General features: G+C 49.0%; 1 protein-coding gene across 1 annotated transcript in view; it reads left to right on the top strand.

Annotated features, from left to right (window-relative positions):
* plxna2 (plexin A2) overlaps window positions 1–12,684 on the top strand; it is a 213,662-nt gene that overhangs the window by 146,298 nt on the left and 54,680 nt on the right. Inside the window, exon 13 of the mRNA XM_064298828.1 lies at window positions 12,400–12,551. Within this exon, the coding sequence (XP_064154898.1) occupies window positions 12,400–12,551 (152 nt within the window). The remainder of the gene's footprint in view (window positions 1–12,399; window positions 12,552–12,684) is intronic.

Here is a 12,684-nt window from a genome sequence, read left to right as displayed (position 1 = left end):
TGGCGATGCATATACGCTTGAGGAAATCAATATTTTCCTTGATGATACCTTTGGAAAATCGGTCAGAGTCGAAGACTACTTTCCTGATAGAGAGAAATTTATTAAGACCGTCTCAGCTTTGCAAAAACTGGTTGGTTTAGATGTTTTAGATGAAAAAAAGCGCTATAGATTAAGGAAACATGTCACTGTTTTGAGGAAGGGATTTGAGCCAAAGAAAGGAAAAACTGTGAAAAGCGGAAAATAACTAAATAAATGAATGAATTATGATGATGTTTCACAGGGTGTTGTTTCTCTTCCATCTGTTTTTTCTATCTGCTTCTCTGTTTCCAATCTTTATTTTTTCCATGCATAGATTAAGGGTTGGGTCTCTAAACATCAATGGAGGTAGGGATAGACAAAAGAGGGCTTTAGTTTCTGATTTGTGTCAACAGAAAGGATTAGATGTAATTTTCCTACAAGAAACACACAGTGACATTACAAATGAAGTAGAATGGGGTTTATGGTGGAGGGGTCAGCACTTCCTTAGCCATGGGACTAATTTTAGCGCAGGGATAGCCATCCTTTTTCACCTGGGGTGAGTTTAAAAGTTATATCCACCACTGAGATAGTGAAGGGCAGGGTGCAGATGGTCAGGGCTGAGATCTGCGAAATTATTTTTTGTTTTATTAATGTCTATGCTCCGAACCAAGGTTCAGAGCGGCTGAAAGTTTTTAAGAAATTGAGGGAATCAATACAGCAGTGTGGTCAAGGGGAATGTATTGTGATGGGAGGGGATTGGAATTGCACAGTAAATTTCACTTTGGATAGGACAAGTGAGGAACCTCATTTATCATCATCCACTTGTTTATCTCAGCTCATTACTCAATCAGATTTAGTGGATGCATGGAGGGTCAAACATCCACAAGTTAGACAGTATACATGGGTAAAGATATTAAATAGCAGGGTAAGTGCAGCCAGATTAGATAGGGTTTACACATCACAGGTGTTTAGCGCTAGGTTACTAAATAGTTTCATTCACCCCGTTGGTTTCACTGATCATCACCTTGTCACAGTGGATTTTCACCTCTCACCTAACAAAAAGGTCAGCTCATATTGGCATTTCAATGTAAAATTACTACAAGATAAATTTTTTTGTGAAAAGTTTGGTTTGTTTTGGGAGGTCTGGAGGAACAGGAAAGGGGAGTTTGTCTCCTTGAGCCAATGGTGGGAGGTGGGAAAGACCCCACATCCGTCTCTTCTGTCAGCAGTACACTGCTCATTCTACCAGCAGGGTCAAGTCAGCCATGCAGACTCTGGAGCAAGAGATTAGGGATATTGAGTGCGGCCTTATAACACACAATAACCCTGATGGTGACACATTACAGAGGAAAAGACAGGAACTCAGCATGTTTTTACACGAGAGGGTGAAAGGGGCTATGGTTAGGGCACGTTTTATTGGTATCAAGGACATGGATGCACCTAGCTCCTTTTTCTTCAATTTGGAGAAGTCTGTATCCCAAACAAAGCAGATGGCGTGTCTTCGGCTCCCAGATGGAAGGGTGACCACCAACCCAGCTGAGATGAGGAGGCATGCAGTGGCTTTCTATACTGCCCTCTACGGGGCGGAGGACTCTGATGCAGCATGTGCTGCTGAGCTTCTTCAGGGGCTGCCTCAGCTGGGGATGGCGGAGCGCACCGCTTTGGACACTGACATCAGCCTGGATGAGCTTACTACTGCAGTAGGGCAGTTGACATCTGGTCGCGCTCCAGGCATAGATGGGCTACCTGCAGACTTCTATAAACATTTCTGGAGCTCCTTAGGGACTGACTTACTGGAAGTGCTACAGGAGTGCGCGAAGAGTGGCTCATTACCGACTTCCTGTCGGCGTGCAGCTCTCTCTCTTCTTCCAAAAAAAGGAGACCTGGCCTTACTTAAAAACTGGAGACCTGTGGCCCTCTTATGCACAGATTATAAACTGCTTTCCAAGGTCCTGGCTAATAGACTGAAAGACTATCTGGAAATACTGGTTCATAAAGACCAGTCATATTGTATCCCAGATAGGTCTATCATGGACAATCTTTTTTAATGAGAGATTTGTTTGATGTGTGCGAAATGTACAACCTTGATGTCGTGTTTTATCCCTTGACCAGGAAAAGGCTTTTGATCGTGTCGACCATGTTTTTCTTTTTTCTACTTTGAGGGCTTTGGTTTTGGGGAGGGCTTTATGGCATGGTTAGGGTTGTTATATAATGGGGCATCATGCATGGTTAAGGTGGGAGGTGGGCTGAGTCGTCCAATTCCTGTTGAGAGAGGGATCAGACAGGGCTGCCCCATCTCTGGACAGTTATACTCTCTCACAATTGAACCACTTTTAAACAGGCTCAGAAATAGGCTCACAGGGCTCTCCCTACCGGGGCTACCACAGAGCCCACCATTAGTGGTGTCGGCATATGCCGATGATGTTAACATTTTTATAAAGGAGCAGAGGGATGTGGATGTTTTAGTTGAAAGTTTAGGTTTTTATGAAAAGGCTTCCTCTGCAAGGGTAAACTGGGAGAAGAGTGAGGCCCTACAGGTAGGACAGTGGCGGGAGAGGGCAGCTCCCAGCCTGCCAGGGGGTCTCAGGTGGGGAAGGGCAGGAATGAAGGTTTTAGGAATATTTTTAGGGACGGAGGAGTTCCAGTTGCAGAACTGGGAGGGTATCATGGAGAAGGTGTGTGCCAGACTGTCTAGGTGGAAGTGGCTGCTACCCCAGCTGTCATATAGGGGGAGAGTTCTGGTCATCAATAACCTGGTCGCCTCGACCTTATGGCACAGACTGATTGTCTTATCTCCACCAAGGGGCCTAGTTGAGGCGGTGCAGAGGACTATTGTGGACTTCTTCTGGTCCGGCCAGCACTGGATAAGGGCGTCTGCACTGTACCTTCCTGTTGAGGAGGGGGGGCAGGGCCTTATTGACATCCCCAACAGGATAAGGGCTTTCAGGCTGCAGGCAGCACAGAGGCTGCTTTACAACTTCGGTCTGAGCTGGCAGGATACAGCTCGACTGTTACTGCGGAGGGCTGGTCGACTCGGCTATGACAAGCAGCTGTTCCTGCTCCAGCCTGAGTTGGTGGACCTGACTGGGTTGACGCCTTTCTACCTGTCAGTCCACAGTCGTGGCAGGTTTTCAAGGTCCACCGGGAATCAGAAATGACACCAGGGATGTGGCTGTTTGAGGAGCCACTGTTCTATACTGCCCTCATAAAAACTCAGACCTTGTCCTCTGCCAGCCTGCGGTCCAGCCTGAGAGAAGCTGGCTGTGTCAAGCTGGGCCATTTGATGAAGACGTCTGTAGACCAACTTGCAGAGAAAACAAACATCAGATCCTCTAGACTGCTGGAGAGGTTGGTGGAAGAGGTCTGTGCATCCTGCCAGGGCCCCTAAGAGCATTTGCTGAGAACCGTACTCTGTCTGACCAATGGGATGATGAGTGTGAGTATGTATTTCCCCTTTGACTGTCTATCCTGCTGTTGGGGAGTGGCAAGAAGAGGGGGGGCGCTTGCTGTCTTTTACAACCCCAGAGTTGGGGGAGTTTGAGACTCTAAGCAAGAAAGCAGCTTATTACACCTGTGTCAAAGTGTCACACTTACGCTCTTTGGCAGGGATAGAGGCGTCGAGGTGGACTGGGTTTTTGATCCAGACTCTTCCCCGAAAGGCTGCTGGCGGTCTTTGTACAAACCTCCCATTGATAAACGGGCAGGTGACCTCCAGTGGAGGATTGTGCATGGGGCCATAGCCACAAATAGACATCTGGTGCACCTGGATCCCAGTATAGGGAGGGTTGTCCTTTTGTTCGGGGCGGAATCCCTACAACACCTTTTTATTCTGTGTCCCAGACTTAAGGGTTTATTTAGGCAGTTAGAGGGGTGGTTTCAGGGTTTGGGGACAAGATTTTCTTTTCAGTTATTTATTTATGGTCCACGGTATTCGGCGGCTAAAAGGTCTGTGCATGTTCTACTTAATTTTTTATCAGGAGTAGCAAAACTGTCTATATGGAAGACAAGAAAGAACTGCATCCAGGGTCAGGGGTCAGTTGACCCAGTCCTGATGATGAGTGGACTGCTGGCAGCCCGTCTCAGGCTGGAATTTGTATACTATAAACTGACGGATAACATGGATGCTTTCATGCACACTTGGGGTATTGGAGGGGTTTTGTGCACTGTTCAGGAGGATTTGCTATTACTTCATTTTTGAAGTATTTTCTGTTGTGTGGAATTTTTTGGTTTTTGGTTTGTAAATAAGGATGTAAATAAGGAATTTTTTTTCTCTCTCTCTCTTTTCCTTTCTTTTCTGCCTGTGTTTAGTTTTTGATAGTCTTTCTTTTATGTTCTTTGTCTATTGGTTTTATTTTTGAAGTATAGCAATTTTCTGTGTTGGAAAATGTCCCAATAAAAGGGGTTTTTAAAAATCAAAAATCTCTCCCCTCTCTCTCTCCCTCTCTCTCTCTCTCTCTCTCTCTCTCTCTCTCCCTCTCTCTCTCTCTCTCTCTCTCTCTCTCTCTCTTCTCTCTCTCTCTCTCTCTCTCTCTCTCTCTCTCTCCTCTCTCTCTCTCTCTCTCTCTCTCTCTCTCTCTCTCTCTCTCTCTCTCTCTCTCTCTCTCTCTCTCTCTCTCCGCCTTCCCTTTTCATTAGGGCTGACGCGTGCCCTGCAGCAGGCACTGCGCGGCTGCCTGTGGCTCTCACTCCCAGAGCAGGAAAAGAGCAAGGGAAGAGGAGGAGAGGAGGAAAAGCCCAAATAACGGAGGGTTGGCTAAAGAAGATGTGCAGAGGGAGATGGAGGGAGAGAGGGAAGGGAAGGAGAGGAAGAAAAGCCCAAATAACAGAGGGTTAGCTAAAGAAGATGTTCAGAGGGAGAGGGAGGGAGAAAGAGAGGAAGGAAGGGCAGAGATAGAGAAAGAGAGGGAGGGAAGGAGAGAGAGAGAAAGAGGGAGGGAGGGAGGAAAAAGTGGGAGGGAGAGAGAGAAAGAGAGGGAGGGAGTGAGTGAGAGTGAGCGAAAAAATGTAAAGGGGGAAGAAGAATACCGGAGAACTCAAATAGGAAGAGAGAGGGAGATGGAAGAGAGATAAGAAGAGAGTGAGGAACAGAAAGGAGGGAAAGCATGATGAGCTGCAGAGACGTGGAAGACAGAGATTGAGAGAGACAGGAGGAGTAGAGGAAGGGATAGAGAGATGGAGAAATAAAAAATGGAGGAGGAGAAAGCTGCAGGGCTGCTGAGGGTTGAGGGCTGTTATATAACTGAGCTGGCGCGCTCACAATTTCTGCTGCCGTATCGATTTTGGAGCGAGGGGCAAAAAACAATAGCAGGAGGGCACCCGCGTGCGGAGCGCACGGGCCGTGCCAGATCGCTCCCCGGAGACCCCCCTGGAGGACCCCCGCGGATAGCGGGGTCATCGCAGGGTGACCCCGGCTTCACCAGGCCCATCACAAAGGTGAAGAGGTCAGGCCTGCTGTGTGTGTGTAGGAAACAGGACTCACTTAGTGCAACATCTGCTGCAAGATATTTACATTAAGGGTTTCTTATTGTTATTTATTAATGCGGTCAATAAAATACCATTTGACTTTTAAAAGGTACGCTCACATTACAATCATTATTAGCCATTTCCCATAAACTATGTTGGGCCCGGGAAGTGGTGTGTATTGATACGGCCTAAGGAAGAAAAATCTCCAAAAATGAGGTGACTTTTGTCTTAACTTATAAATGGCTTTTGACAGCTGCTTTTGATATCAAAGCATTCAGCATGTTTGCTGTTTAGCTGCTACCTGCTCGCTTGTTTAGGTATTCAGCTATGAATACGTTTGCGGAACGCCGCCCGGCCTGTTGTCAGCGCACACGGACAAATAATCCCACAGCGCCTCTCCAGCGCACGCGCTACATTTCTGAGCTGCCAGATGGAATGTGCGAGTTCCATTTATCTGAACCGTTTTCACACTGTAACCTACAGCTCTGACAACCCCGGGCTGCCGAGGCTGAGGCATCTTCACCGCTAATAATATTAGCAGCAGATCTAGCCCTGTCAGGCGATACATTCAGATGAGTATATTTAGGCATTTAGCAGATGCCCTGCTGCTGAGCAGCGTGCATTTTCTCTCTCGCGGTCTGCTTACGCGGCTGGGTGTTTACTCAAGGAATTCAGATTAAACGCTTCGTGCGAGGGTACGACAGCCGCGCCCCACCTGGGAATCAAACCTGCAACCTCTGAGCTACAAGCGCAGTTCCCCGCTGCTCCCTCTCTGTGCCGCTGAGAGGTAAAGCCTGATCTCGGATATTGTCTTTATTCTACAAAAGAGCTGGAAATATGCATAGAGGTGAAACCACCAGGCCTCTTTAGAGTGTGTTTTCTTACACCTCCCCTGCAATCAGCTTGCAGAGTCTGGAAAACAGGAAATGAGATTAGTAAGGTTTTAATTGTTTTTGTTTTACCATGAGAGACTCTCATAGCATCTTCATGCTTGTGTTTAAAAAAGAAAGCCCTTATTGAAAGGAATTTCAATTTCCCTTGCGGGCTGAATTCAGTTTGTATGTGCTTTTTTTTTCTTCTTTCTTGTTATGCAAATGAAGCAAAAAATAAATAATTTAGCATGTCTCAGCCCTGTCACCATAAGCTGATTTGTGTACACATGAAGATATGAATTAGTGCCCGTGTTTACAAAGTGATGTATGCGATGATTGTTTAATAATTCTATTAAGCAGCATTTTCTCGCTCGCTGCCACCCCCCCCCCACCTTCCCCACCCCCCCTCCCACAAAGTGGCATTAATATTAACGACCCCCTCCGCAGAAGGAGCAGGAAATTGCATCAGAGGAAGCTGCAAACTCGATGGGTTTGCCTAAAAGGCACAGGGAGCGCTGGCGTTGGCTCTGATTCTGTTTGTGTCACCTGTGAATGTGCGAGTCTGTGTGTGTTCCCCAAAGCGCAGGCAGCCTTACTGACGTACGGACCGGCTATCAATGAGGACCTGCCCCCCTGCAAAGGCTGCCCACAGGCACACATACTCACACACCATACACCTGCACACACGCACCATGCACACACGCGCACGTGTGCACACACACACGCACACACGCACGCACCACGCACACACGCGCACGCGTGCACACACACACACGCACCACGCACACACACACACCATGCACACACACACGCACCACGCACACACACACACCACGCACACGCACCACGCACACACACACACCACGCAATCACATACACACACATGCTCACACACACACACACACACACACACTCACACATTCTCACATTGCGGGATCACTTGCACAGCAGTGTGAACACAGGCTGTGCAGGTCACCTCCAGACACTTTCTCTCTCCTCTTTCTTTCCCTCCCAATGTTGTTCTCTCTCCTTTCTTTCTTTCTTTAGAAAGCAGAGCTGCCTTATCTCTATTTGAAGTGATTAACTGAATTGAAATGGGCAAGCTGGACCACTGCAAATGTGTTTTGAGTTGAAACAAAAGTCAGTAAAAGAGCGTATGTAAGCACATCCTTACATAAATAGAATAAACTGTAAATAAACTGAAATAACATTTAGACATCACAACTCTCCAAATTATTGTCACATTGCAGTGTATTTTTAAAAAAATATGCTGTTGTGGAATGTACCATGCTTTTATGGGACAGACACCAGAAAACCATGATAGAGTGAGGAAGTGAGTAACTGTCAAATCAGCTATAGCTAGCACCTTTTCCATTAAAGAATATCCCATATCAGCCCATATCGCTATAACACGATGGGCTTAAGAACGTTACGGTGACACTAATGGAAAACGAGACATATGATTCTGCACTAATTTGCTCGCTCAAGGTGGATTTACGTAGGTCGTAAGGCAGGAGCTAATTGGCTAGCAGCATCCATCTGCAGCCATTGACAGAGCTAGCACTGTTTGCATCCAGACCGTATTTCATAGAATCTGGGCAAGATGGCTAACTAGAAGTTCTCTGGTTGTTTGCTTTGGAAATAATACTCCAACTCCAATCGCCTGTGGCTCAAACCTGAAAGGCTGTATTGCGGTAGTCTATCAGGATCAGCGATTATGTCTTCTACAGACTCATAAGAGTCTGCGTCATCTGAGTCACTATTTATATCCTTTGATTCAGAATAAAATATTTCAATGCTGTCCATTTCTGTCATCTTTTCAACTAAATGCTGTCCATTTCTGTCATCTTTTCAACCAAATGCTATCCATTTCCGTCATCTATTCAACCTAAAGGTATAATAGCAGAGCTGTTTGTCGTCCACCTATTATGTTATGCTGCATCACAGAAGTCATTTTCTGGGATGACTGTGGGTGTTTTTCAGTCAAATTTGTTGCCATACTGACAATAATTTCAGCTTAATTCAATGAAAAACCTCTCGATTCAAAATAATTTATTTAATATCTTTTGGGGAAGCCATTATGTGGTCCTTATGCTTTAAGAGTCCACATATTTGTGGTACATATACATTTGTCCCCGTGTGTCACTGTAGCAGTAAGGGAGTGGGGAGTCTGGGACTGTTTCAGTCTCCAGTATATGTGTGCTGTGGGGGCGGGCCGTTACCCGGCCCACATGCTACACCTCCTTCCTTGTAAAATGTCTGAAATGGTGAATGGTTGGACCGATAAAGGCGTCTATTCACAGAGTACTTTACGTGCTCCTCTCCATTAAAAGCTATTGCAGTAAGTGTTACGCTGACAGTTATAGCCACTCTTTGAGGGACTCAGGTTATCCCTCTTACCACACGTTTTTTTTTTTTGTTTTTTTTTGGTGCACAAAAAGCAGCTGTAAATGACTCTTGGAGGACACAAATCGGGGCATTTCCTGTGACGCCAGTGCCTCTCCTGGATGAACGCGAGCACTGCGGTTTTAGCCTCTGTGCAGACAGCGGCCCTCGTGTGACCCGCGTGTGCAGTACAGATTCCCGCAGAACTCAGCAGAGCCCAGGAGAACCCAGGAGAACCCAGGAGAACCCCTCTCACTGCTGGCCCTGCTCTGTCTCTGAGGCCCCGGCCCGGTTCATTGACCCTCTGTGGCTCAGCACAGGTCCAAACGTAGTGTGGTACAGCAGGAGGAGTGGCCTGTGTTTCGGGCAGCACGGTGGCGCAGTGGTTAGCTTACATGCTCTCTTTGTGTGTCCTCCAGTCATGTAGGCTTTCTTGCAAAAGACAGGTCAATCTCAGTGAGACTGCCCTGGTTAAATAATGGTTGAATAGAATGTTGAGCAGTGATAAATAGCGTGCAGTGTGTAATGCAGATCTGATGAAAGGGCCGCCGTTGGAGGAAATGCAGAAATGAGTCGACGCTTTTTTACCGAAAGGCTTCGGGTCGCCCCGCGCGACACGACCTTCAGACAGGACGCCTTCCCTCCTTCCTCCCTGCTGAGTGTTCCTCTGCTAGCTCTTCTCCCCTCGCATTTCATCACAGACAGGTTTAACACCGGGCCGGGCATCTGTCTGAGGGTGCGGGACGGCGGGCATTCATCACGCGCCTCGCCCGCGCCCAACAGTGCCAATGCAGCGCGCTGCCAGGGGAGCCAAATTAAATTACAGCTTACCTGGTTAACCAGCAGCTTCACCCGACATCAATCTCCCCCAACCGGCAGCCCGGAGCCCTGCTTCACTGCAACTCCCCAGGGCTGTAATTGGACCCCTCCCTGAATTAGGGACTTTATTGGAGCTGATTAAATTGAATTATGACTGATGCAGTATATATAGAGAGGGGAAAGTATAGCGAACGCGTATGTCATCTTTACCGCCAGGAAGCCAGCCTCCTAACGGTGGCAGGCTCACCCAGAGAGCGAACCGTAGCGGGCCCCTGGATATACCGTAGTGGGGCCCCTGGATATACTGTAGCGGGGCCCCTGGATGTACCGTAGCGGGGCCCCTGGATATACCGTAGAGGGACCCCTGGATGTACCGTAGCGGGCCCTGATATACGTAGTACGTGGGCCCCTGGATATACCGTAGCGGGGCCCCTGGATATACAGTAGTGGGGCCCTGGATATACCATAGCGGGGCCCCTGGATATACCGTAGAGGGGCCCCTGGATATACCGTAGAGGGGCCTGGATATCGTAGTGGCCCCTGGATACTAGGCCCTGGATACTGCGGGCCCCTGGATGTACCGTAGGGGCCCTGATACGTGCCGGATTGCGACTTATCCGTAAGGACCCTGCGATGACGTGCTGGGCTGGATCTCTGTAGCCCCACTTGGGGCCTCATGTGCATTAGCAGGACCAGATCAGAAGCGTGTTTCCAGGCATTGCAGAAGCTGCGTAAGTGAACATGGCGCTGGCGTGTGTGGTTAAGGATCTCTGCGTAAGCCCCCAGCCCTCTGGGCCTCAGTGTTCACAGTTGGCTTCTCAGTGGCTTTTTCTTTCAAGTTTTTTTTTTTAATCCAAATTATGAAGCGGTCCTGTCATGTTCTCGGTGTACTGTAGGTCACCCGTGCCATAGCCTCCAAAGAAATCATCAACCCCTTAACTGCTACCGCTAACACCCTAACACTCCCTCCCTTCCCCCTTGCCGTCCCTCCATCCCCGGATTTGATGAAAATGACGGCAGTGGGCTTCTGAAAGAGACCCTGTCTTCTGGAAATTACCAGCGATTGACAGCGTGAAAGAAGGAGCGGGGAAATTGTGGGGCTCCTTGAAGGGATTACATTGGGAGCGTTGATTTTGGGGGGTGGGAGGGTAGCGTGTGTAGTATGGAGCGTCCTCTTCCCTGTGTTTAGAGAGGTGGAGCTGAGACAACAGGCGAGCGCCTGCAGGCTCACACACAGCACAGCCTGGGGCAGAGCAAACAGGCCGATCGGCTGTATGTGTGTGTGTGTGTGTGTGTGTGCATGCGTGCATATGTTTGTGTGTATGTGAGTATGTGTGTGTGTGTGAGTACGTGTGCATACTGTATGCGCATGTGGGAGTGCATGCGTGATGCATGCGTGTGTGCATGCGTGCATATGTTTGTGTGCGTGTGTGTGCGTATGTGTTTCATAAAGACCACTTTCCTTGTGCTGAGCCAGACCCTGGGAGTTTGAATAAGAACATAAGAGGCGTGGAACGCTTCCCCAGGTTTCAGTTGGGTAATGAAACGATGCGCTTTGTGTGGCTGTGTTCACCGGGCCACAGGCCCCCAGGCCAGCGAGCGGGCCAGGCTCAGGACGGCCTGCTCCGTTAAAAAGGCGGGCCGAGCCTCTCAAGCGCAGCGTCACGCGAAGCGGTGTTTATGCCCCTTCCTGATGACCGAAGGCGCTGGCTCTCAGTAGGGCCGGCTGACAGAGTCCCTGTGTGGAGTGAAACGCTCTGGCTCTCAGTAGGGCCCCCCACCTCCACCCCATACCCAGGCTGCCTTCAAAACGGCACCGACCCCCCCCCACCCCCCCACCCCCCTCGGCCACGGCTTTTACCCCCCGCCCAACTGGAGTCGGAGCTCGCCCCTCCGCTTATATAACAAGCCCAAAGTCTCCTCCAATTTCGGCAGCCGTGGCCTGATGGGGATATATTTAGCCGCGCATCCTTCCTCCTCCCCGCGTTCCCCTCTGTACCCTGCGTGCCCAGGCAGCCAGTAAAACATTCATGAATTCAAACCCTGAGGCGGTGTGATGACACACTTACTCTACATCCAGCGCAATTAATGTCCACCAAATCTACATTACAATGCAGGAGTCCCATTGGCTTCGGCTAGGCTAGGCTAACCGCGCCGCCCTGAAGTGCCCTTCATTTGGGGCGCTTTATTTCTGCTTGTGTGCCCCGTAATGGCGTATTGATTGTGTACATAGCGAGTCCGTGCCGCACGGTGCACACAAGGTGTTCGTCCTCTTTATCTCTCTCTCTCTCTCTCTCTCTCTCTCTCTCTCTCTTCTCTCTCTCTCTCTCTCTCTTTCTTTCCTCTCTCCCTCTCTCTCTCTCTCTCTTCTTTCCTCTCCCTCGCTCTCCGGCTCCCTGCACTGGAGGTTGGCCAGGATACAGCCACTCCAGGGTTTTATAGCACAGAAGGCTCCATGCCATGGAGAGCCAAGGTCATGCTGTGCCGCCATATTGCTTTTTATTGGAAGGTGGGCCGTTGCTAGGGCTAATGCAGCCCTTTATAAGGCGCACACAATGCAGAGCTGGAGAAGGCTGTTTCAGCACATACCACCGTAAAAGTCCATGTTTTATATGATGAAGTGTGGTTAGTGAACTATGCGTGAGTCTGTTAACATCTCCCAGGCCTGGGGTCTGACAGCTCCCCGTTGTGCAGTGTGTGAATGTTTTGTTCTCTATGTACTGTACACACTGCCCTCAGTCTTAGCTCCTCATAAATACTGATGGAGTTAAAATTTGGGGTCAAGAAGAGAAAGTGACATCATCACCCCCCCCCCCCCTTTTCTCCCCCTCTCTCCGTACAGGTGACTCCAATGGCAGGACCTCCAGAGGGGGGCACGAGGGTGACCATCCACGGGACAAACTTAGGGCTGGCCTTCTCAGAGCTGGTGGGGAACGTGGAGGTGGCCGGGGTTCAGTGCTCTCCCCAGGAGGACGGTTACATCATCGCCGAACAGTACGTCACCAGATACAGATGTGTTCATCCCAATTCAGTAGCGCTGAAATACATGTTACACAAGCAGTTTACCCGAGACACCTATGACTTCTTTACAGTGGCTTGATCTGCTTTAGACAGTGTACCTTTCTTC

This window comes from Anguilla rostrata, chromosome 11, assembly GCF_018555375.3.
Source record: "Anguilla rostrata isolate EN2019 chromosome 11, ASM1855537v3, whole genome shotgun sequence".
In the NCBI taxonomy this organism is placed as follows: Eukaryota; Metazoa; Chordata; class Actinopteri; order Anguilliformes; family Anguillidae; genus Anguilla; species Anguilla rostrata.
This window is presented reverse-complemented; position numbering and strand designations above follow the sequence as displayed.